This window comes from Jaculus jaculus, chromosome 2 (assembly GCF_020740685.1).
Source record: "Jaculus jaculus isolate mJacJac1 chromosome 2, mJacJac1.mat.Y.cur, whole genome shotgun sequence".
NCBI lineage: Eukaryota > Metazoa > Chordata > Mammalia > Rodentia > Dipodidae > Jaculus > Jaculus jaculus.
In genome coordinates, this window is record NC_059103.1 from 84,279,736 (window position 1) to 84,306,317 (window position 26,582).

Sequence of the window (26,582 nt, forward strand, 5' to 3'; positions counted from 1 at the left end):
ATGCTTATAGGAAACTTATTTCAATTTTCCACCTTAAATTGTCTTTGTGTGTGGAGGTCTTATCTCTCCACTCAGAATTAACAGGCTCCTGGTTCTCTACCTCACATTCTGCACACATCTTCCCACACTGGCCTCTCACATCCTGCACACATCTTTACATATTCTGCACATGTCTTTACACACTATGCACATGTCCTCACACATACTGCATATGTCCTCACACATTGGCCTCACACATCCTGTAACATTTGGTGAAACTGAAGCAAACAAAACTACTGGACTACACTGACATGGTTCTAACTATGTACTGGTTTTTCCTAGCTCACTGTAGTAAAGCAACGAGAGCAGCCAGAAATGGTTTTCAGACAGTTCCTGGTCGAAGACAAAGGGCTCTACGGAGGCTCTTCATACGTGGATTTTCTTTGCTGCGTTCACAAGGAGATATGCCAGCTGCTTAACTGATTTGCCTTTTCTACTGCTGATGTTGCATTTCTGAGGAGTTCATCTCCTCCTTGGTGCCTAATTTTCCTGATAGGCTTGTTTGTTTTCTTGATCATCTTCAGAATAGCTTTTCCAGACGGCATTTAGAACTTCAGCTTTGGTGCTCAGGTATAAAGCCAATGAAGGTACTATGGTACCACAAAGGGAACAGTCTATTTCTGATTGTACAACCTTTAATTTTAAAACTGATGCAGTTTGCATTTCATGAATAATATAGTTTACAGAACCATAAACAGTTTCAATTTTCTTTGTGCTAGACATATAAATTATTTTTCAAACTGTATAGAATTAGAGTAATGTTGTCTTGGTTCCTCTTACATTTGCAGTGGGAGGAAAAACCTGAATTTTTACATTATACCTAATTTTTTAAACCATGTGACACCACTCAACAGATTTTTTCAACTTAAGGTTTGCATAGAAGACATTTAATAACCGTGGAATCTATCTGGCAGAACAACATGTTCTACTTTTTTTCAATTACATATTGTCTATGTTAAAAGTATTTTACAGTTATTTTGTCTATAAAACTGTCTATCAATTTTCATTATGGTTCTTTGTACAATTTTGATGGTTTCTACCTGTATATAATGGATCCTAACCAGTATCAATAAATCATTTCATGTACTCTTAATCAATGTATAAATGATCCATTTTTTAATGTATTTTGAGATTTTAAAACAAAGCAAGAGTAGCACTCAAAGCACATTGGCAAAAAAGAGAAAGAAAGAAAAGGAAAGGAAGAGAGAAGGAAAGAAAAAGAAAGAAGGGGGAGGCTGGAAAGATGGCTCAGCAGTTAAGGCACTTGCCTCCAAAGCCTAATGACTTAGGTTCAGTTTCCCAGTACCCACATTAAGTCAGGTGTAGAAGTGGTTCATGCATCTGGAGTTCGTTTGCAGCAGCTAAAGGCCCTGGCATGCACATTAACTCTTTCTCTCTCTGCTTATAAATAAAAATATCTTAAAAGTTAGAAAACCTTGATAGGTCACTGAGAACAAATCAGGACAAGAAAATTACCTTTTTACGGGCTCAGTAATATTAGGTAATAAGCATAGGTTTAACCAGATGGAAACATAGTTATCTATTTGTAAACAATGAAAAGCAAAGATCTAACCTTGGGGTTTTTGTTTTTTATAACATGGAAAGATAATGTGAAGTTGAACTTTATCTCCTAGGTCTTCTGCACTAACATATCTAACCCTTCCAGAAAGGTCAGGCAGTAATTTTCCAGGAAGGGCAATTCTTGGGGTAGGGGATTTGACTATGCAAATGCTAGCTGGTGAAAACATGAGACACAATACTGACTAATATGGATAAAATGGAAAGCAAGACCCAAACCTGGGAAACAGGGATTCCTTAGTCTTCACTTGGAGTGATGTCCTCCTAGACTCTGCTTCCCCAGTTCTGCTAGAAAAGCATGTCAAACAGGCCATTTCCCTGAAAACCCTTCTGTATGGCTGGTTGTCTTGTTCACCGCAGAGCTGTTTTCGGTACATCAGGCTACCTCACATTGCTTCTGTGGTAGCTGCACTGCCCCCACTCCCCAAAGGCAGCCTCAGAAACATGATTTGCAGTTAGTCATCCAAACTTAAGGTAGAAGGCAAGGACTGAAACCCAGAAGTTGTCCTCTGACCTCCACTCACATGCCATGGCAAGTGTGAGGCCACACTCACATACACGAACATGCATACACACACAAACCATGTGTACACACACCAAAAAAAGTTTAAAAAACATATCCTGAGAATTACTTCCAATTATAAAGCAAAAAAGAGCACAGGAGGGCTGGAGAGATGGCTTAGTGGTTAAGCGCTTGCCTGTGAAGCCTGAGGACCCCGGTTTGAGACTCAATTCCCCAGGACCCACGATAGCCAGATGCACAAGGCGGCGCATGCATCTGGAGTTCATTTGCAGTGGCTGGAGGCCCTGGCGCGCCCATTCTCTCCCCCCCCCCTCTTCCTCCCTCTGTCTGTCACTCTCAAATAAATAAATAAAAATTTTTTTTAAAAAAAGAGCACAGGATGTTTTATTAAGCACTTCCTTCTGACACACATTTAAAGCTGAAGCAGCATACTACTCCTTTATCAAGTAAATGAGCCAGACTCCTACCAAGATCACCAACCCATGGGGAACAAGCCAGGAAGAGTAGACAAAGGCAAGGATCACAGGAACCTACAAGCGTCTTACCTGGTTAGAGGTAAGAAAGCAATGACAGCTGGGGACAAGGAACCTCTGCTGCTGGCCTGTCCACGATCTTGTCAGTGCCATCTCAGGAAAAGCTATGACCTTCAGGGAACTAGACATCTGACATTAAGGTTTAGATGTAAAGTGCTTTACCCTTAAGCTAGACCCCAACTTTGACTAAATACTCAGGACAACCCAGAAAATGTCTCAAGATGGGTAAACTTATGAAATGACAGCCAATTTCCCAAAACATGTGAACACTAACCTTTATTATTTAACCAGCATAAACAACTGAAAATAATGAAAAAAAAAACCTATTTTGACTTTTTTGTCCTCTGCCTTTAAAAACATAAACACACACATAGATAACATAATGATGTGGTTTCTTTCATATTAATAGCTGTAAATTATTTCCATGTATAGGGAAGTCTGTCAGGCGTGTTCTGTGACAACCTAGGCCTAGACTTGTGTACTTTCTCCACTGGAGAGAAGGGTCTTGTCCTATCTCTGTGGCATAGCAAAGCAAGCCAATTTTATAACGTGGATTCAAAGGTGATGGTTCCCTGTTCCAAGTGACTAACTTACTTTCCTCTTAGTACTCCCAGCCACACAGTATTTGGAAGCCAGAATTTTAAATGTGCATGTAGTACTCAGCAAGCAAACTTAAGGAAGTTCCCATGAACATCTCAGACTTTCTCTCCATGTGACAATAAGTTACTTCACCAATCTGTGAGCTGTCTTCAGCCTTCCATCTATGGACTTGAGGCCAAGGTTCAGTGGCATTTATTTACTAGAAAATCTATGCTGTGCTACTTAGAGCTGGCAAAGGATCAGGCTGGAAAAACAATGGGCAAGAGTAAATGAGTTAAATATTCCCAGTGTTTACTTCATAAGCAAAATGTGTCTATCAGGACACAGAACCAATCCCTGGCCTGCTTTAATGATTTGCTTGATACATTTAGTTCCTACAGCATTTTACATTAGCTCCCAAGACTCTGAATTATTTGTTTCTGACAGAATCATCCTCATCTTGTTTTCACTGTTTATGAGCACCTTAAACTACAAGCACGAACTACGATTATATGAACTGATAACCAATCTTCCATCCTGCCCACAGCTAGATGCTTACTGGAAAACAATGTTCAAAATATTTAGACTGAGGTAGCTTTTCTCTGTACATTGTAACTAGCAAATAAGCACAGGATGAAAGGCTTGAGAGCAGAAGCAGTGTTGTAAACCCCGAATAGGAGTCTTATATGGGCTCAGGTTTTTGGAGAAATGTCATGCTTGAGGAAGCCCTAGATAATGTAGTTTAAAACCTGACTACATATACTGAAGACTCAACCTAATTTCAGAACCCATCACCAAGCATTAAGGAAAGGATAATGCTAAAATTCCTATATGAACCCCAGTATTAAAGAACTGCTCTCAGAAACCTTTTTCTTAGGGCTGGGGAGTGGTTAAAGGCACTTGCTTACAATGGCTGTCAGCCCAAGTTCAACTCCCCAACATCCACATAAAGCCAGGTGCAAAAAGTGACACAAGCATCTGGCACTGCTGTGCAGTAGCACGTTAAAATTTTTTTCTTACCTCATAAAAATGTAAGGCAGGCACTTTCAACCAAGTCTGCTATTTAGAATGAGTTTCAACTGGGCTTTCATTTTGTCAAATTAATAATGATTACATTAAATGAAGAAAATCTGAAAATATACTTCAAAGTTTAAGTCTTAGATCTTTTACACTCATCAGGAAAACAGGACAGGTTTTAGTTTTTTTGTTGTTGATGGTGATGTTTTTGTGGTGCCAGGGATTGAACACCAGCTTCACACATAAAAGGCAATATTTTACCCACTGCTACTCCTGGGCCTAGCACATGCTTTTTTTTTTTTTTTAATGAGCTGTTACAATTATTAAAAAAATATAAATTAGCAATTAAGAAGGATAAAAAGTATTTTAAGAGACATAAAAATCACTCACTGACAGCTTAGGCTCAGCTGCCCCATCAAACTTATCAGAACTCTCCACTAGCTACAGGGAGTTTAGGATGTTATTGATGTGGCTTTAGCATAACTGATACAATAGTTTAAATTTCCCCACATAAAGGCTCAAGGTAGCTCCTATTCACCTAAGGATCAGAGCAGTACTGCTGCAGCATGGACCTATCCCAGTTTTGAACATAAGACCTGACCACCAGGTCACTCCCTTCCCAGTCTGACCCCCTGACCTTTTACACCATGTTTTATTTTTGACACCACCTCCACAATTCTGATCTAATCTGAGTCAAGTGTTGGGTACTGCATTCTCTATCACATAATGGGTTGGATGCAGTATCAATTACTTGTCCTATTCTCCTGTCACCAATGAGAAAGGAAGGTGTCTTATTCAAGAACCTGTTTGGGTCTTCTGATCCTAGTCACTGGAAAAGACAGTGGGAGAATGGCTCCTACTGAAATAAGCATCAACCCCTGGCTAAAATACTTTAGAACTGTAATTCTACTGATCCCAGGCATGTTGGCCTGACAATTTCAAACTGATAAATATGGGACTGTGTCACAATTAACTTTTTATTATTAGGGAATAAAGCAACTAAAAATGTGTTTCTACCTATGTACTTATAAAAAGAACCACAGGGCTGGAAAGATGGCTTAGCGGTTAAGCACTTGCCTGTGAAGCCTAAGGACCCCAGTTCAAGGCTCGATTCCCCAGAGCCCATGTTAGCCAGATGCACAAGGGGGCACAAGCGTCTGGAGTTCATTTGCAGTGGCTGGAGGCACTGGCGCACCCATCCTCTCTCTACATATCTGCCTCTTTCTCTCTGTCTGTTGCTCTCAAATAAATAAATAAAAATGAACAACAACAAAAAGAACCACAAATCATATGGGGCCACAGTAATTAACTTGCACTGGAACACAATCCTCAAAGAAAAAAATATTCTACTGTACATAAATACCCCAGTCTTTACTCAAAGGAAAGGATAGGAAAATTAGGAAGCCTATTTCATCCTCAGCTACTGGAAAGTCAAGATTATATTGTCCAGGGATGGATTCTAGTTCTTGTACTCTTTTCCTTAACTTTCTTCCTATTTGCTTTGCTACATTTGGTGTACTGTCAATACCCTTAACTTTCAAATTTCCCAGAAGCTATGATTTCTCTGCAAGATGAATTGAAAGAGGGGCCTAGGTCAAGAAAACATCAGAATGCCATTATCCTTTAGGTCCAGGGTATAGAATAATAGTGAATCTGATGTATAGCAAAGGGTCTATCCTTGGCTCTAAGGACCCACCACTGAGGAAGTGGAAAATCTGTCTTCTCCAGGAGCAGGTCAAATCTGGTATGTACAGTTTAGCTTCTAGATAATTCATAATTACTGAAATTGAAATCATATCATTTCTGCAAATATTCTAGTCAGCTGTGATATCTCCATCAAGAACAGTGTTAGGGAGCTGGAGGGATGGCTTAGTGATTAAGGAGCTTCCCTGTAAAGCCTAAGGACCCAGGTTTGATTCCCCAGTACCCATGTAAGCCAGATGTACAAGGTGACACATACATCCAGGGTTTGTTTGCAGTGGCTAGAGACCTTAGTGCACCCATTCTTTCTCTATCTGCATCTCTCTCTCAACAAATAAATAAATAATATAAAATAAAATACAGTGTTGGTCAAATGTTGCTTGTACTAGGAAACAATAGCTGGCTGAACAAGTTGAATTTATCACACTGCTAAGGTGTATTTGGTGGTTGTACTGTAAGGTACAACTGAGAGCAGAATGATCACTAAGATGCATGGTTCAGGAGAAATTTCACTTTAGGTTCATGCCTCCCATTTGGTAACAACAGTAATTCCCATGTACAGAAAACAAACTCAAATCTCAAAGGTTTAAAGTTTCATTAGAAAATTTATAACAAAATAAAAAGTTATTATCAACATTTCATTCAGTAAGTTCATTTAAATATGAGTTAAGATACAAACAACAGCACAAAGTCTTATACAGCTAACTGATATGCACCACCAGCCCCTTATAAACAGATGCACCTTATGTTTTAAGAGAATGTAACCTGAGGTTCTATTTTCCAAGCTGTACCCCAAAGATAAGGGTTATCTATAATTGTTTTTAAATGAACTTCAGTAACAAGTTTTCAGATGTATGTCATATCCTTATCACCAAGTATTTATTCCCCAAAAACGTTTAAACCAAACCTCCAAGGACCAGGTATGTCTGCTGTTACCTTTATTTTCATTAGCTGAGGAGAATTAAGCCAAGTTCAAGTCCACACCAGAATTATAACACTTAAAATATTTGTATTATTTCACTTCTAAGAAGCATGATTAAATCATATGTAGCTGCACAAGTCATAATATGATCAGCTTTTGGTTTTGTTGTTGAATCCACCATGTTCTACCTCTTCTTTCCCTAGCCCCTGGCAACTCCATCTCTCTCAGGTTCAGACCTGAAGGTGATTTTGTTCAGTGTCTCCAAGTCTCTAGTAGTAAAATTACATTTGAAGTTGTGTTTAAGACATTTTAAAGGAAGAAAGCCTACTTTTCAGTGTTTCAACAAGAAAATGTTAAAACCTTGCGAGAAACCTACCATCTGTCCCAATTCCATCCTATTGAAGCTTCCCAAGTTTCCCATTTGCTATGGCAGCAGTGTGGCCAGGATGAAATATCCCAAAGATCTTGTTCAGCTACTTCTAGAAAGCAAAGCCTTGGTTGAACTCCAAATAGTCAATTTGAAGGTGATGCTACGTGTGCTATTCCATTCTGCTCAGCTACATGCACACAGTAGAAGATTGGACCACTGGTACTCAAAACAATACATGGTTTAGGTGACAGCTACAAGGGAAAATGCCTAGAATACTTCTCACAGAGTGAGAACCTGAAGCAAGTGTAGGCTGCAGGAGAGTTCTGAAGACTCCACAATAAATTGAGGGGTGTTAAAAGGATGGTTGTCTTTAAAAGTCACCGAGGTGGAAAGCCTCCTCTGTGTGTTCCTCCTCTTCCCCCCCTAAAGCCACCTCTTTCTCCTCGGAAGTTAGAGCGATTTCTTTCCCGACCACGACCAGCAGAAGTGCCTCCTCTCCCTCCACCTCTGGGAGCTCCACCGCCACGATCAGACTTAGATTTGGGCGGAGGTGACTTGGGCCTAAGTCTCTCAATTTCTTCTGTACAGCCAGTCAAGTAAGAATTAGGGGTGCTGAAATAGGACGCATACGTTTCTGCATTGTAGTTGCTGTTTGTGAGTGTTGGTCCCACTGTAAGCCAGCCTGAAAGGAAGAAGAAAACAGGTGATCTTTTGACTTGCCTTCTCCTGTCAGAGATTAATTGAAAATACCACTGCATTCTTAAGACGTTTCATCATTCACTCAATAATAATCTGCTAGAGAATGCAGGACACTTAATCACAGGTATATCTTTAAAGGATCAGAGGTATGTATTGTATTTCTCCTCCCAGAGTATAACTACTGTAAAGTATCATCCTCATTGTTCCCAATCCATGTTCTACACTGTTAGAAGATCATTTAGGTAAAATTCTAAAAAAGTAAAATACACCAAGTTTGGGCTGGGTGAAATTTAGTAACAATTATATGCACAAAAACACACACACTTCCTATTTAGGAAAATAAGCTGTTGTTTTCTGATTGCCATCTTGGAAACGATACTCTTATAAGTAAAAAACATACAAAGCTTGTAAGTCCTAGAAATGCAAACACAAATATGTTGCTCCTATTCAGTTCTACCTTGACATGAGCAGTTACATAAACAGACGTTTTTCAGAAGATATACAAATAGCCAATGATAAAAAGAAAATAAAAATGCAACACCAATAATCTCCAAAGAAGCAAAAATCAAAAACAGTGAGTGCTGGAGAGATGGCTTAGCGGTTAAGGTGCTTGCCTGCAAATTGAACCCACATTCAATTCCCTATTACCCAAGAAAAACCAGGTGCACAAGGTAGTGCAAGTGTCTGGAGTTTGCTTGCAGTAGCTAGAGGCCTTGGTGCATCCACTTTCTCTCTGTGTATCTCTACCTGCCTCTTTCTTTCTCTTTCTCTCAAATAAATAAACAGAATGAGGAACCATTTAGTCAGAATGGCTATTATCAACCAGACCAAAAAAAAAAAAAAAAAAAAAAGATGGCTGGCAGGGATGCAGAAAAAGAAAACTCTCACATACTACCAATGGGAGTGCATATTAGAATAGCTACTATAGAAAATGGTACAGAGGCTCCTCAAAATATAACTAGTAACAGGACTCAAAATGATTCCATCTCACTTCCAGGATATGTATCGAAAGCAATTGCAATCAGTATGCTGGAGAATATCTGCCCTTCTATATTTATTGCAGCTCTATTCACAACAAGATATGGATGCAACTAGTGCCCACTAAGTGTATATCCACATAATGAAATTTAAAAAGCAATGAAGTTCTAGTATTGGCTGCTATATAGATGAAATTAAAGGCACAATGTTAACTGAAAGAAGACACAAAGAACAGTACCACATGTACTCACTTGTAGGTGGAACTTTTACAAATTCATCTCAGAGATGTGAATAACAGAACAGGGGGCTGGAGAGATGGCTTACTGGTTAAGGCAACTTGCCTGCAAAGCCTGAGGACCCAGGTTCCTTACCCCAGTACCCACATAATCCAGATGCACAAGGGTGGCACCTGAGTATGGAATTTGTTTGCACTGGCTAGAAGCCCTGATGCACTCATTTTTTTTCTCTCTCAAATAAAATAAAATAAATCAATAACAAACAGGATTTACAAAATCCCAAGCACATATGTGGGGAGGGACAGAGGAGTGACAGTAATGAGTACAGTATGGTTGGGGACTGGAAAGATGACTTAGTGGTTAAGGTGTTTGCCTGCAAAGACAAAGGACCTTGGTTTGATTCCCCAGGACCCACATAAGGCAGATGCTCAAGGTGGTGCACGCATCTGGAGTTCATTTTCAGTGGCTGGAGACCCTGGTGTTCCCATTCTCTCTCTTTCTCTCTCTCTCTTTCTTTCCCTCTCTCACATAAATAAATATAGTACAGTTGGACAGGAGGTGTAATTTCTTTTTAAAAAATATTTTATTTATGTGTGTGTATGTGAGAGAGAGAGAAAGAGACTGAGAATGGGTGTGTCAGGGCCTCTAGCCACTACAAACCAACATCAGACCTATGTACCACCATGTGCATTTGGCTTACATGGGTTCTGAGGAACCAAACCTGGGTCCTTAGGCTTCCTATGCAAGTGCCTTAATTTCTAAGCCATCTCTCCAGCCTAGGAGGTATAATTTCTAATGCACAGATAACTATGATTAACAAAGGAATAGTTCAAAATCATACAGAAGATTTAAATTCTCCTAGTACAAAGAACACCCGAGATATGGGAATTACCCTGATCTTAATGTGTATGTTAAGAAATGTCACTCTCAGGCTGGAGAGATGGCTTAGCGATTAAGTGCTTGCCTGTAAAGCCTAAGGACCCCGGTTCAAGGCTTGATTCTCCAGGACCCACGTTAGCCAGATGCACAAGGGGGCGCACGCATCTGGAGTTCGTTTGCAGTGGCCAGAGGCCCTGGCGCGCCCAGTCTGTCTCTCTCTATCTGCCTCTTTCTCTCTCTGTGTCCATCGCTTTCAAATAAATAGAAATAAACAAAAAAAAAAATTATAAAAAATAAATAAATAAATTTAAAAAAATAAAATAAAATAAAAAAAGAAATGTCACTCTCTAATCCATAGAATGTGTAATTACTGTGTGTCAAAAAAACAAGTGGCATCAAGCGTGGTGGTGCACACCTTTAACCCCAGCACTAGGGAGGCAGAAGTAGGAGGATCACCATGTGTTCGAGACCACCCTGAGACTCCACAGTGAATTCCAAGTCACCCTGAGCTAGAGTGACATCCTATCTCAAAAAATCAAAACAAGTGGTACATAGTGGGTTCTTATCAGTCTGATACTACTCTTGTCAGTGTGATACTACAATGGTTACCCACTTATGCGAGTCCATAAAATATATAACAAGTATCAACCTCGATGCAAATTATAGATTTCGGGTAATTATGATGTGTCAATGAAGGCTCATCAATTCTAGCTAATGTACCACTGCTAGGAGGAACAGGTGCTGTGGGCAGGGAGTATATGAGACAGCTCTGTTCTTTCCTCCCAATTTTGCTGGGAACCTAAATCTACTCATACTGGAAGTACAGGACGAAGAGGAATCAATTATATTTTTTTTGTTGTTAAAGAGTTTTCTCCTTTCAGATGGTGGTGACTACTGGAGAGATCCAAAACTCAAAGGGCTGAGAAGTGACAGTAGTGTTCAACACTAAATACAACATCTCTCTTGGGGTGGAGGGATAGCAAAGTGGTTAAGGCGCTTGCCTGCTAAGCCTAAAGACTCATGTTTGACTCTCCAGGTCCCACATAAGCCAGATGCACAAAGTGACACAAGTGTACAAGGTTGCACATGCAGAGAAGGGGGCACACACATCTGGAGTTTGATTGCAGTGGCTGGAGGCCCTGGCACTCCAATAATCTCTATTGCAATAAAAAAAAAAAATCTCTCTCAAACCTTTCAAGGTTCAGGAATCAAAGTGGTGGAAAGAATGTAAGGGGAGGAGTGCTTTTGACAGCTATCTTCCAGACACAAAGAGACCAATGCATTTATGCCCTAACAACAGCTGTTGTTACCTCCACAAGACTTAATATTGGGCCCATGAACATGTTGTACAGGAGGGTGAAGGGAAGAAAAAAATAAAGACATCAAAATAGAAGAGTGGGGCTGGAGTGATGGCTCAGCAGTTAAGGCTTTTGCCCATGAAGTCTAAGGACCCAAGTCTGATTCCCCAGTACCCATGTAAGCCAGATGGCAAAGGTGGTGCAGGCGCCTAGAGTTCTTTTGCAATGGCTGGAGGCCCTGGCATGTCCATTCTCCTATCTACCCCTCCCCCCCCCCGCCCCTCTCAGTCTCAAATGAATAAATAGTTTTAAAACACAGAAGAGGACCTAGTTGAAAAGAGGGAGTTCAGTGGAAGACAAAGGAGAGTTGTGGGAGAGGATTATGATCAGAGTGTATTGTGTATATGTGAGGGTTGTCAATAAATTTATTTTAATTATATTTTATACAACATTTAACATCCATCTACCAAGAAACCATAAAATGGCCTTTAAAAATGAACAAACTAACAAACACTGAGATCCCACCTGGCCGAATTGTACTATCTCTTCCAAATAGATGAAGGCGTCTTCTACCAAGACAAAAATGCTCAATTATGTGGAAAATTTCTACTGGTTTTTCTATATTGCCAATTTCAGGTTCTTCTGTGATAATCAAGTCAATGTCAACATTAGCATGAATAAAGTCCCCATCTGTGCTTCGCTTCACAGTTCCTTTGATTCCCATAAGGCAGTGTTCCTAAATAGTGGGAGTAGACCAGTTAGTTATTATCAACAATCATGCTATATAGTATTTTACACTTCTAATAGCCTCAATTCTAAAACCTTCATGTCTCTTGAGTTTGGGGGATGGCAAAAACAAGTCAGGAAAGTCTGGACATCTGGATGTGGGAAGACTGCTCAGAATATAGGAAAAACAGGTTATTTGCTTGTGTTCTCAAATTCTCAACACTTTCTTAACACTTCACTTCTGATATAAACATTTGGGGTTTCCATAAACTAAGCAATTCTCTACTTTTCTGTCAACATGATAATTCTATTCCACATCAGTTCAATTTAGACATTATCTACCTCCAGGGTTCAAATATTTGTCCTAGTGGCTCAAGCATTAGTAGTTTATTATAAAAAGATGCAACTCAGGAATAGGAAAGATGCTCATGGTAGGTTGCAGACAAAGAAGATGGAACTTCTAGAGAATCTAGGCACACCACCCTCGCAGCAACTCCAAAGGTTCACCTGACCCTGTCCTTCCCTGTCCCTAAACCCCAACCTTCCATGGATATGATTGTAGCCCCCCAAAAAAAATTCCCCCACTAGTAGTTCCCAAGGAGTAAACAACAAAAGCTGTTGAGCTTAATGTCAGCAAAGCAGAACTATATGAAGTCAAAGCTCTCAGAGTATCTTGTGTAGGGAGAAGGTGAAATGAGGAATTATGCCTCTAAACTAGCTAGCTACGAAGTGTTGCTGCCACTTCTTTCTGGAAGCAAGGTGATTGAGATGGCACACCTAGCTCACAAGTGTAGTGCTTAGGAATACAAGAATATATTTTCCACTCTCCAGCAATGTACATGTTTATCTAAGTGAATAAAGCAGTTTAAAATTAACCTGAACACATTTCTATAATGCTCAATGTTACTTTATAAGCCTATGTAAAGACCTTGTCACTGGTATACTAATTTCTTAGTACACAGTGATTTGGAAAAACTGGAGGGGATGAGAATTTAAAAACAAAATAGTAAAGATACCTTTGTTCTCTGAAAAACAGCCTTTGGATCTAGAGTCTTGGTCTTTCCAGGATTATTTTTATTGGTTTTAATCCAACAAATATCTTCACATCTTCTATAACCCCACTTGCGTAAACACTAGAAAATAAGCATTTTAAAAAGAAACCTTTAACTTAATTAAATAAAAAAGCATTTAAATAAGTACAATGAAGACTTTCTTTGCAAGCATGGTATTTCAGAATACCACAGTAATCTTATTTTGGTGCAGAAGCTCAAGAACGACAATCCCAACAGACAGGCATAATACAGAATGTTTACAAGCCAGGCATGGTGTCACATGCCTTAAATCCCAGCTTGCGGGAGGCAGAAGTAGGTGGGTCACCATGAGTTTGAGGGCAGCATGAAACTACAGAGTGAATTCCAGGTCAGCCTGGGCTAGAATGACACCCTATCTCAAGAAAAAAAAAAAGAAAAAGAAAAAGAACATGGGCAGAATGTTTACCTAGTTCTTGGATGTTTCATTTGTTACTTTTTTTGCTCTGTGACTAAAAACAAGAAGCAACTTAAAGGCTGAAGGATTGTGCCTTGGCTCATGGTTTGAAGGTTAAGTCCATCACAGCAGGGAAGGCATGGTGGCACAAGGAGATGGAGGCTGTGGTGGCAGAAGAATGTGGCTGCTTGCTCATATTGCTGTGGACCAAGAAGCAGAGCTAGGACAGTAAATGGGTGTGGGCCATCCCACAGCAACCCATTTCCTCCAACTAGGCCCAACCTCCTTGCTGTGTGACTCAGTCTTCCTATATCAACTTTATCAGAAGAAGCTTCCAGAGGAAATTGGGGGTGTTTACTCCCCCCATCTGAGAGGCAGGAAGGTCATCTGACCCTCAACAGAGATCTCAGACACCTTCTACAGCAGCTGTATGTGGTCTCGTAGCCTCAGGGGTGGGTGGGGGGACAAAGTTACAGAGGGAGGCCAAGGCAGGCAGGGAGCCCTTTCTAAGCAGCTAGAGGAGACTGTCATCTATGATGGGATGAAGAAGGCCACAGCTGCTTTGGGGTCTCCAGGCTCCTTTTAATAACCCCTTATCATTACCATCATAATGCCCTAACTACTACTTGCTCTAACCCACCAATTTACCAAGAGCTCAGGAGTATTTCTCATGTTGAATTACTTTTGAAATCATTTTATCCAAATTGTGCTTTCATTGGTATGATAGAGTGTGCATCACAAATGGCAAAAAAAAAACCTTCCCCTCATAATCAACCTAACAGCATATAGGAGGAGACTCACCCACAAGTATATACCGAGCTGCCTATAAAAGTACAGCCTAGTTCTTTCTCTTTGCTTTCTTGCCTTTCCATAGCACCTTGAGGAACTACCACAGGAAAAACAAATGGAGATGCCCAAAGTGGTGGTCTGAATTAGATGTTTTCGAACATAGTTACAGTTCTACCTTGGAGTCAGTGATGAAAGCAATGATCTTACCCAACAGGCTTGAATTGCCTATTTATATAAATAAATGCAAAATGTAGAATTTCAGTATTTAAGCAAAAATGTATCAATAGTCTTGCTTATTTCATATAATCTGAAATTCACATGTCAAATGAACACCTATGTGACAATACAGCCTCCAAATGAGAAATCTCATGCAACACCACTTGATGAAACTGATTCCCACAAGAGTTAAGGATCCTTTGCCCAAAATAATTGAAGATTTATGATACAATGCCAGTGTTCCTATCATTTTTTGTTAAAACAGCTTATTTTCTTTTCTTTTGGCAAAATACTCCAATCAAAACAATAGAAAAGCTCAGAAGGACAAATGAATCTATGAGTCTTATAAGACTGAGGTGTTGCATCTTGTTTTTCTCCTTCACACACACATGTATTTGAAATGCTCTGTTTTCCAATTTGATGTGATTTCTATTTAGAATTATGGCATCCATCTTTTTCAGTACACGTTGACTATTCATAAGAGCAGCGAACGGCACAATACAGCTCAAGTTTGTGATGGGATCTGGAGTTTCAACTTTTCCTGCAAGTGCAATATTCTAAAAGCCCTACATTCATTCCTAGCATTAGTTGCCTGACGTGAGGTACTTACTGCCTTAGGTTGTTATTATTTCTAAATATTTTAGAAATGTTCAAGAAATTGTGAACAAAATAATATTAATCTTCAAGATTCAACCTTGTGATACATCATACTTTTTTCCTGAGTTTAAGAATCCACTTAATACAAACACAAATAAGTAATAAAAAGACACCATCTTACCACTCTTCCAAGGTCCAAGCCCTCTCCAGATCCACACCAGAGAAATATAAATGATCGGGGTGCAGCAATCTCATCAATTTCTAGCTTCATAATCTATATAAAAAAATACTACATGAATTTTGTTCCCACTGTCTTCTCCTCTCCAAACTTCTCTCCCTCAGATGCAGATATTCTCACTAACATCATTAAAAGTTTAATGTCTTCCACACAAAAGTGCAAGCTCTCAAGAAATCTCAATCTAGTCCCAGCCTGAGTTACAACAATACCAACCTATATAAAAACCTCCTCTACCCACAAACCAGATACTGCCTTTTGCCTCCCTTCATTCCTGTGATTGCTTCTGGTTGGAATCTCCGTCCCATATCTTTCTTCACCAGGCCTTTTCAACTACTTAATACTGTTAAAGCATCACCTTTTCTATGTTCTTAAGCCTCATCTTCTAGATATGGTCACTCTCCTTAATACCATCTTATGTAGTACATAATGTACTAAGTTTTACATTGCTACTGCACTGTCTAGCAAAGTGAAGCCTAATGTGTACTTGGTATTGACTACAAAGAGATACTGCATATAACTAACTCAAGTTATCAGCTTAATTTTATTTAGGAAAATATTCTTTATTACAACTTATATACTGAACTCATGTGTTTATGTATCTTGGCTTATAATTTATTAACTGCAAGTTCCTTGAAGAGTAGAAATCATCATAGAGAGAGACTATTCAACTACTAAATGAGTTACCAATTGGCCTATTTTTACTTTCCTACACAAGAACTCTAAGACTAGGGTGATGAGTCATTTGCCACTTACAACTTACTATATGATCAATTTTTAGCTCACAAAGATGAACCAAATTAAAGGTAATGTAATATATGTCAATGCATTTTGGAACTATGCCAGTACTATATACTATAAATCCATAATGTATAATCCCTATAAAAGTAAAGATGGTATTTATAATTCCACTTTCTGATCACCTTAAGCATATAGTGATTTGAAAAATAAGTAATTCATTACAATGTAGAAAGTATCACCATACATCATCCCAGGTCCAGCATTTCTCATTAGCAGTGATGCCAGTCTCTCGGTAATACTCTTCTAAAGGAGGTTCCAAAAGAATCACATCAAATTTGGGTGTGAGTTCTCTGATATCAAAGGCTTCTATGTCTGCTTGTAAGTACCTATTAAAGTAGAACAGGAAAAATATGTAAAGACTTAAATATGTCAGATGGTAATGAAAGAAACTTCTTACACTGAAAATTATCCTTCAGTTACAAGGTAATCAGAGCTAGTTACTAAGTCTATTTTTATAATGGGTCTTCTTTCATTGACATTAGATCATCAAATAGTATCTTCCCTAGGACATGGACAGACTTTTGATAAAGGAAAATTTTCTCATATATACCCAAAATATATCATTTTTACACTGACAAATCTATGCACTCAGATATGAATCTCTTAATCTGCTTTCTATTTTAATTTGATTTTTAATTAAAAATATTGTATTTTTTCTTATTTAATTACAATTTTTAAAAAACTATGAGGGACGGGTGCAGTGGCACACACCTTTAATCTCAGCACTTGGGAGGCCAAGGCAGGAGGATAGCTGTGAGTTCAAGGCTAGCCTGAGACTACATAGTAAATTCCATGTCAACCTGGGCTAGAGTGAGACCCCACCTTAAAAAAAAAAAAAAAAAAAAAAAATATATATATATATATATATATATATATATAAAATTTATGAGCCAGGGAGATGGCTCAGTGGTTAAAAGTGCTAGTGCTTACAAAGCCTAACAGACTGGCTGCAATCTCTAGCACTTATGTAAAACCAGATATATACCTGGTGTTCATTTGTACCAGCAAGAGACCCTGGTGTGCATATGTGTATGCCCATATATACCCAGATCTGCACTTACAGATAAATACATATATTTTAAAAATTCCATTCCTCATGTTTCAAATCTCTCCTCTAAAAACTAGCTTCTAAACATGGGCATACTTTCATTTCATTTCTTCACTGTAAAAATACCAGCGGTCTTTTCATTAAGACAAAATAAAAATTACTACTAGCCTTTACTGAAGTGATTTTCACATAGTATATGAAAATCTTTTAAATTCAATATATTATAAATGTAGGAATATTGCTTTTGAGGGGTCAGGATCTTTGGTTTTTACACATCAAACTATTATACTTTATTCTAAGGACATAATGGAGTATTTTAACCTAATATAGATTTTGAAAGGAAGGTTACAGGATAAATTGATAGTTTAGTTGTTGAAAACAAAAATACTGAACTACTTACATAGGAGGAGTGTTAGATTTAGCTATTAATTCATCCTTTAGCCTGATGAGCTCCCTAAGTTTAGGATATTCTTCAAATCTGTCAGCTAAACCTAAGAAGAAACAGTAAATTTCAATTTTTAATTAAAATGATACGTTAATGAACTCAAAGCCTTCCCAAGAAAACAGGATAATACATAACCACTGCCATCATTTTTAAATGAGTAGTTCCCATCATTTTCTTATGGTTTCTTCACATAAGTATATTCATAACAATACAAATTATGTAAACAATTTAAAACTCAAATATTTGGGGATAAAGTTGCTCCCAGAAGCCATGAGTTTATTAAACAAAATGCTCAATACTTAGAAGGAACTACCTCTATGAACTGATGATCAGGAAGGTCTCTGTGACCTCTAAAACAATACAGGATATTGTCAATGCACTTGGTTGCTCAGTAGAACAACATGGTAAGATCTATTGCTAAAGACACCACATGCTTTGGTCACAGGACATAAAGAAATAAAGCTGGCACTGAACTGAAGTCCTCCTCCCTGCTGGCTAACATTCATAGTGGTAGAAGGTATCATGCAGGCTCCTAGAGTAGAAAACTCATCAATGATCCTACTCAGCTCTGGACTTCACATGCCAAAATTCTGAACTACCAGGCAGAATATGCTACTGGTACAATAGTGGCAATTCTGTCACAGGGTAACCAGCCACTTTCTGATTGGATCTGAGCCCATTTCACAGGACAGAATTTTACATCTGGTACTGGACGTGGTCAAAGGCCCACATTTACAGTATCACATATACTGAAGCTCGAGAGGACATATATCCTAGAAAAGCTACTGCAATTGTTTGCTAACATAGCATGATGCCCCTGTCAAACTGCCTTATCATAGTTTTGTTTATATCCATAAATTAGTGCTGCTGTCAGCTTTGGTTAGAGAGGCTTCTTTCTACAGTAGATGACACTAACTGTACAGACTCTCATATTCTCAAAACGCTGAGAACTGGCAGTTGAGCTGGCAGTTGAAAGCTGAGCCTTAAATGAGTCATCCATACCACACACTCCAACATTCAGAAAACATTTCAGAATAGAGGGTGGAAAGAATGTAATAACTAGGGACAGGAATACAGTGTTGTAAAAGGTTGTCTTCCAGATATAATATGAAAGTTGCACACATGAACTCATAGCAACTGTCAGTACATGACCTGTACAAGGTTGAGACTAACATTTTATTATAAAGGGAGAAGAGTTCCTAAGGCCTCACCTATCCCAGGAGATATATAGGCAGTTAATGATTGGTATGGGAGGGATACTTTTTTCTCAATAGTATAGTCATGGTAAGACATCCATGCCCCTGTAATTAAGGCCTTACTCGTGCATATGTAGGAACCCTAAAACTCTCACCTCTGTGCACATGCACAGGGCATGTGCATCTGCATACACACGTGAGTACACACATACATGCACACAAAAAAAGAAAAAAGAAAAAAGTAGCCAAGCTGGAAGGAAATGGCACTACTCAGAAAAAGGAAGTCACAGTTGGAAAAAATAATTTTGTTAAAAATAATCTAACTGGAGTGCTGAGGGGGCTCAGTACATAAAATACTTGCTGTGAAAGGGTGAGAACCTGGGCTGAGTCCTCCAACATCCACATAAGTGCTAGGTGGGCACAGTGCCTGCTTGTAATCCGAGATTGGAAGGCAGGCAGGGTAGCCCTGGAGCAAAATGGCCAGACAACTTGGTGATTTTTGGATTCAGGTGAGACCCTGCCTTAGTAAAGTGGAAAAGCAAATGATATCTGATGTCAATCTCTGGTCTCTATGTGTGAGCAACCACACCCACTCACGTGGACCCACACTAAAATGTGAACACACACAAAAGCACACACTAGTACTACTCACACACAAAAATAATCCACAAAATGAGTAAAGCACATGTGTACCATCAACAATTCACAAGATAATTAAAGAAATCCAACATACCTACATCCCTGATGAAATTCTGAGGTCTATGTCCAGTGTCGACAAAATGCTGGCAATAATCATTATGGGGATTTAAGCTCTGTGTTCCCTAAAGAAATGGTCAAATAAATACACACTGTGATGTCTCAAGAACTGAGGGAGGGAAAAAAACTAAGGAAAAATAAGTAGTCTTTTCAGGCACAGAACTTCAACGGAAAGTCATAGATGTAAAAATTATTCATATTACCTTAAGAAAAGTACTGGAATCTTTGTAAATCTCCTCTTCATATGGCAAATTTTCTTCCTCCTGCTGCATTTCTAGTTCATCCTTGAAAAACAAAGATTAAGGAAGCATCACATATATGGGCTATATCTTTAATTACTATGTGAAGGCAGCATATATGCTTGGACATGTTTCAAGTTACCATTCATGTTTTTGTATTCTTATCACTGGATCTAATCAGTTGATTTTTTTTTTTTTCCAAGGTAGGGTCTCACTCTAGCTGAGGCTGACCTGAAATTCACTCTGTAGTCTCAGGGTAGCCTTGAATTCACAGTAATCTTCCTACCTCTGCCTCCCAAGTGCTGGGATTAAAGGTGTGCACCACCACGCCCAGCTTAGTTGATTATTTTTATTTTTACAATAAAATAACCAGTACCTGGAATCACTAATATTTGATTGACTAAATTGTCTAGATTTATCTTGTAACACTATAAAATCTGGAACTTAGCTTGAATCATGAAAAATAGGACCACTGATAGAATAACTTCTTTATTAGCACAAGCCTTTGTGAAACTTTTTTTATACTCAAAAATGTTAGAATATCAGCAAATGCGACAAATATTTACACTGTATAAACAATCAAAATTCCACATATAAGAAAGTATATTAGCCAGTCATGGTGGCTCATGCCTTTAATCCCAGCACTCAGGAGGCAGATAGAAATGCTGTGAGTGTGAGGCCATTTTGCATCATGCTTCAGGTGGGTGTCTGTAAAATTGAACCCAGGCTAGCAGGCTTTGCAAGCAGGTACCTTTAAATCACTTAAGTTCTATTACTTACTCTACTTTTCTCCCTTGAACATCCCCCTTCCACACATGGGTTGTTTTCTACTTTTCTGGCATCTACACACTCTCCTACATAAACACACACATATCAACATTCTAGGCTAGGATCCACACACATATTACTTTTAAATTTTTTATTTATTTATGTGTATGTATGTGTGTGTGAGAGAGAGAGAAATGGGCGTACCAGAGCCTTCAGCTGCTGCAAACGAACTCCAGACACATGTGCCACCTTGAGCATCTGGTTTATGTAGCTTCTAAGGAATCCAACCTGGGTCCTGGCTTTGCGGGCAAGTGCCTTAACTGCTAAGCTATCTCTTCAGCCCCACATTACTTTAAAAATAAATTTATAATTACAAGTTTAGAAGTTGGGTTTTTGTTGGGCTTCTTTCAGAAATGGTTATACAACTCTGATGGAGTCCAGGAGGTCTCAATATTTTAATATTTACCCCATGTTGTTAATATGGAGTAACAGAGCTCAAAAAGACCACTGCAGCCTCCCAAAAGTCTGACTCAATTCAACTGGCCAAAGTTTGTGAATCTCTTATCTTATATTTGTCTTTAAAAAATATTATTGACAATGCTTACCAGGAATTATATGTATATGTGTGTGTGTGTATATGTGTATATGCATGTATTGTGTGTGTGTATGTATGTATGTATACACACACACAGGCGGACACACACACACACACACACACACAAATAAATGTAGGCCACACAAGTCTTACATAAAATGAGGGAACTGATATGAGGCTTTAACTAAAAATATGTTACAAATAATTACTTAAGCACATCTTAAAAATAAGCTATCTATGGGGAGGTAATATGATGGAGGTAATATGATGGAGAATGGAATTTCAAAGGGGAAAGTGTGGGGGTGGGGAGGGAGGGAATTACCATGGGATATTTTTTTATAATCATGGAAAATGTTAATAAAAATTTAAAAATTAAAAAAAATAAGCTACCTGGTCAGGCTGCGTGTAATGGCACATGTCTTTAATCCCAGCACTCTGGGAGGCAGAGATAGGAGGATTACCATGAGTTGGAGACCACCCTGAGACTACATAGTAAATTCCAGGTCAGGCCGGGCTAAAATGAGACCCTACCTCAAAAAAAACAAAAAATAAATAAGCTATCTGCCAAACTTGTTTTCCTGGCTATGGTTCTACTATTAGAATGGTCATTAAAAAAAAAAACAAAAAAAACTATAAAGCTATCTTTTTCTCTACTTGCCTTATATTCTTCTACTTTGTCTTCATCAGCCTCTCCCTCATCCAGATATTTACGTTTTGCATTTGGAGCAGAAGTATCATAGGAAGCCCTGAAAATTAAAACTGAAAGTATCACATACAAATACATACAAGATGTATACATGCATCCACTAGTGTCATTAAATAACAGGCTGTAGGAACAGAACAAGTCAAATGATTCCTGACTAAATAGTATCCATTTACTCAGTTTATATGTCACCTAAAAAGCCACATAATTTGACAATAAGAAAGCAACCAAATAAGAAAATGAAATATTATAAAGGTTGGATTACCAAAAGACTCTTATATCATACATCATTTTAATCTGTTAAAACAAAATGGGGAGCTGGAGAGATGGCTTAGCGGTTAAGCGCTTGCCTGTGAAGCCTAAGGACCCCGGTTCGAGGCTTGGGTCCCCAGGTCCCATGTTAGCCAGATGCACAAGGGGGCGCACACATCTGGAGTTCATTTGCAAAGGCTGGAAGCCCTGGCACGCCCATTCTCTCTCTCTCCCTCTATCTGTCTTTCTCTCTGTGTCTGTCGCTCTCAAATAAATAAATAAATAAAAAATTTAAAAAAAAAGGGTACAAACTAATAAAGCAGAACACCAAAACAATGTAATATATTTTCTTAACTATCAACTGTATACCACGCTTATGATAAGATACATTTTCTTTTGTAAATTCGTGAAAAATATAATTTAGACTCTAACATTATTTCCGGTATGTAAATTAATTCTTAGTTTAACATTTCATTTCTATGAGCTTCATGAATGAGGCCTCATTGTTTTTCAAGAAGTAATTATTCATAATTTGTACTCATTAAAAAAATGCTTCTAGAGCCGGGCATGGTGGTGCACACCTTTTATCCCAGCACTTGGGAAGCAGAGGTAGGAGGATTGCCATGAGTTCGAGGCCACCCTGAGACTCCACAGTGAATTCCAGGTCAGCCTGGGCTAGAGTGAGACCCTACCTTGACAAACAAACAGACAAAAAAAAACCTTCTAAAATTTTTAATTAGATGCTTTCAGTAACAACACATTCCTATCTATGGCCATTTGTTTACTGAAACAGCAATCATTTTTTAAAATTTATTTGCAAGCAGAGACAGACAGAGAGAGAATGGGTGTGCCAGGGCCTCTTGTGACTGTAAACAAACTCCAGGCACATACCTTGCTTTGTGCATCTGGTTTTACACTGGTACTAGGGAATTGATCTCAGGACATCAGGTTTTGTGGTTTTGTAAGCAAGCACCTTTAATCACTGAGCCACCTCCCCAGCCATGAAACAGCAATACTTTACTGGACAATCACATACCTCTAATTCCCATAATAGAGGCTGAGGGAGAAGTACTCCAAGTTTGAAGCCAACCTGGGCTATTTACTTTGAGACCAGGCCTCAAAGAAAATCAAATAAATGATCCTTTTAGAATAACCTGTCACTAAGAAATGATTATTCAACATACCTACAAGTTTCTCTTGTTTCAGCAATTTCTCTCTGCTCATCTTTGCTATTTAGCACAGCACCAATGCTGTCAGCACTTTCAGCTCCCAACTAAGAAAAAAAAATCCCAAATATTAAATCAAAATTCATTGTTCATACATTTGTTGCAAAACTTGTTGCTGATGCTATCAAGTATTTTATAAAATAATCCCATGAATAAGTCATACAATCAATTTTAAGAACATATTGGAAATACACTGGAACAAAATCATGTTATTTAAGAACAATTTTGCCAGCTGGACGTACTTTATGCTTTTGATTATATTTGAAATAAAAACATAAGCCAGGTGTGGTGGCGCATGACTTTAATACCAGCACTCAGGAGACAGAGGTAGGGGGATTGCTGTGAGTTTGAGGCCACACTGAAACTACATAGTGAATTCTAGGTCAGCCTGGGCTAAAGTGAGACCCTACCTCTATAATCCAAAAAAAAAAAAAAAAAAAAAAGCAGCTAACAGTATTTAACACCCCATAGTTTGTACTGTTGTTGCTGTTTTTATTCTGGTCTTTTCAAGGTGGGGGGGGGGGGTCTCACTTTAGCCCAGGCTGACCTGGAACTCATTCTGTAGTCCAAGGCTAGCCTTGAATTCACAGTAATCCTACTATCTCTGCCTCCCAAGTGCTGGGATTTTTATCCCGTGCTCTAACAAAAGTTTACTCAGTTTTATCCAAGCCAAGTTTTAAAATAATGATTGGAAGTATGATTGTGAAGTCTATTAATACTTTAAAAAATCATGTCCACTTTGGTGAGCAGCTGGGAAAATTCTGAAGAGATGTAACTAACATAAACAAATGCTAGTTAATTACAATAGGACCAATTCATGGCAAACTTCCAAAGTCGGGCAAAAGAGCATAGACCACCATAGGGTACTATTTAATGCTGTTAAAGATAAGATGGGACTTTAACAGTCCCTTTAGCTCAGCAGAGGGGAAGTAAGCCTTCTAGTATAGCAAAACTGCAGATTAAGACCTTGATTTTAAACAAATACTCATTATCGTTTTAATCTATACACTCCATGTAACTGCCTCATGTTTCTCCAATTTCTTTCAATATGTGAACTGTTCATCGACATCAACTCCATAAAATCTTTCTGATTAGTTTTGAGGAGGCACCATCACACATTCCCATGTTTGGAAAGTTTTCTAACTTGACTAACTTATAATGCTCTTTTTACAATTCACCTCTCAGAACATAAGACATTTCTTCAGAGCGTTCTTTGAGGAACCAAAATTAGCACTAAAAACTACCAGCCAGCTGTTTCACACAAGTCGGTTGAGCATTTTCCCCGTCACTTTAAAGCCTCTGATTTCAAGCAGAACAATGTATAATCTGTATTCTCTGCATGTATAGTCTACTAATGAGCAAACATTAACTTACTTAACCACAAGCAATGAAAGGTTAAAGTTTAGAAGGCAAACTCTGGGAAGTAAAACCTGGGCCAAACTCCCGATGAGGGGTGAGTGGTCAGGGGAAACATTACTTACTTTCTGAAGCTTACTCATTATTCAGTAAGTCAAATAAGTAATGTGGTGGTGAATATGGGATAAAAGTTCAATTATAGCCGAACGTATTTCAAAAAGAATCTAGCTAATGTCGAAGAAATGCGAGCACAAGACCGTTTATTTTAATGTAAAGAATAAATCACCTATCCTTGCGTGATCTGCAAGAAGGTATTTACAAATGCCCAAGGCTGGGTAATCCCAGCACTGTAGACAAGTGCAGGAAATGCGGCGGGAGTCCTTGAGACTGCGCAGTCCCAGCACAATGATCACAGCCGGGAGCAGGGAAGTGAGGTGACTCCGGAATCAAGGTCTCCAAACCAAGAAGACCTCGCAAGTGGAGAAAGCAAAGCAAACACCGGGGAAGGAGGGCGGAGAGGAGGAGGAGGTGGAGGAGAGGGCGCCGCGCACGCGCATTGGCGATCCCTCCCACATGGCCCCGGGCCGCGGACCTGCTGAGCCAGGAGCTGTCGCCGTAACTTCTGTCGCTCCCGGATCTCCTGCAAGCGACTATCCATATCCCAACTTCTGCTTATCACTACCCCGAAAGCCGTGTCATCCACAAGGAGAAATCTACTCTTCTTCGACTCCGTACCACACGTCCTGCAGGAGCTTCAGGCCGCCAACACCTTTACCTTTACCTCAGCAGGAATTTCCGGCGCGGCCGGAACTGGCTAAGCCCGGCCAGGAAGTCCCGCCTTCTGGACGCCTGTGATGTGACGTCACATAACTGCGGTCCAATGAGGGACGTTGCTGCGCTGGTGGGACGCTGGCAGGTACCAGACCATGCAGCCTGCGGGGTACTGGGCTGGCTGGATTCTCCTTGGCTTTGTCGGCGTCGTTTCTGCAGTCCACGCCCATCTTTCATTCATTAATAAATTACGTATCTGAGGTCCTGGTTTTAAAAGTTGCCATATGCCTGTGGATTTCCTTTGTTTTATTTTTCTACTGTACTAACCGCACTACCTAGGTTTAAAACCCAGACTAGCTGAGTAACCTTGGCGAATTTAACAGGTTCTTGGGCATTCTTTTTCTAGTTTGGGACATGCAAGCGATAAGAAGGCCTACCATGAGGCGGATTGGAGGGATGTTTCTGTAATCCAGCACTTGGATGGCCAAGGGAGGAAGATCAGTGGTCCTGGGCTACATAGTGAAACCTTCAGGACAGAAAGGACCTGTCTCACAGCGTTGGGGGAAAAAAAAAAAACACCTAGCACACCGTGCTTTTTAAGTGTATTGTGTATTTCTTAAAATTGAGCTCTGAAAGGTAATTAACAAAAGAGTTGCCCTAAAACAGCTGAGTAATGATAGCATTACTTGTGAGTATTGTAATAGGTTGTTAAACATATGAGTCTGGGGCTGGAGAGATGGCTTAGCGGTTAAGCGCTTGCCTGTGGCAAGTATACTTATGGAGTAATTCATTTGAGTCCTTCTAGAACACTACTTGCCTTGAATTATTTTGGGGCAGAGGAATAGTAACTTTATAAAGGAATTGATTGGAGAATAGACCAAAGATTGGTGGGTTTGCATACAGCAGGAATGAAAGCCATACTGGATGGCAAACTGTTTGCTCATCATCTTAAGAATGACTTGCTCTGAGAGGACCATCCTCTCCCCAGCCTGCAGGATCCACCAAGATATCAAAGCATCATAAAAC

The 26,582-nt window shown here is 39.2% G+C and overlaps 2 protein-coding genes across 4 annotated transcripts in view; one reads left to right on the plus strand and one right to left on the minus strand.

Moving 5' to 3' along the window:
• The window catches only part of Sec24d (SEC24 homolog D, COPII coat complex component), a 119,349-nt gene extending 118,217 nt beyond the window's left edge, over nucleotides 1–1,132 (plus strand). For both annotated transcript variants that reach the window (XM_045143098.1, XM_045143100.1), the window contains exon 23: nucleotides 322–1,132. In XM_045143098.1, coding sequence (XP_044999033.1) covers nucleotides 322–462 — 141 coding nt within the window. In that variant the 3' untranslated portion in view covers nucleotides 463–1,132. The remainder of the gene's footprint in view (nucleotides 1–321) is intronic.
• Nucleotides 1,133–6,548: 5,416 nt separating this feature from the next.
• Nucleotides 6,549–25,600, minus strand: Mettl14 (methyltransferase 14, N6-adenosine-methyltransferase subunit). Of its 2 annotated transcripts, none has more exons than XM_045144412.1 (11): nucleotides 25,378–25,600; nucleotides 23,388–23,476; nucleotides 21,907–21,994; nucleotides 19,850–19,930; nucleotides 19,624–19,711; nucleotides 17,650–17,740; nucleotides 16,386–16,527; nucleotides 15,347–15,439; nucleotides 13,095–13,211; nucleotides 11,878–12,088; nucleotides 6,549–7,944 (listed from the first exon to the last, which is right to left on the minus strand). In XM_045144412.1, the coding sequence occupies exons 1-11, from the start codon at nucleotides 25,441–25,443 to the stop codon at nucleotides 7,640–7,642; spliced, it is 1,371 nt and encodes a 456-aa protein (XP_045000347.1). In that variant the 5' UTR covers nucleotides 25,444–25,600; the 3' UTR covers nucleotides 6,549–7,639. The 2 variants fall into 2 exon arrangements, with proteins under 2 accessions (XP_045000347.1, XP_045000348.1); XM_045144413.1 differs by lacking the exon at nucleotides 25,378–25,600 and adding an exon at nucleotides 25,072–25,296.
• Between the last annotated feature and the right edge of the window lie 982 nt (nucleotides 25,601–26,582).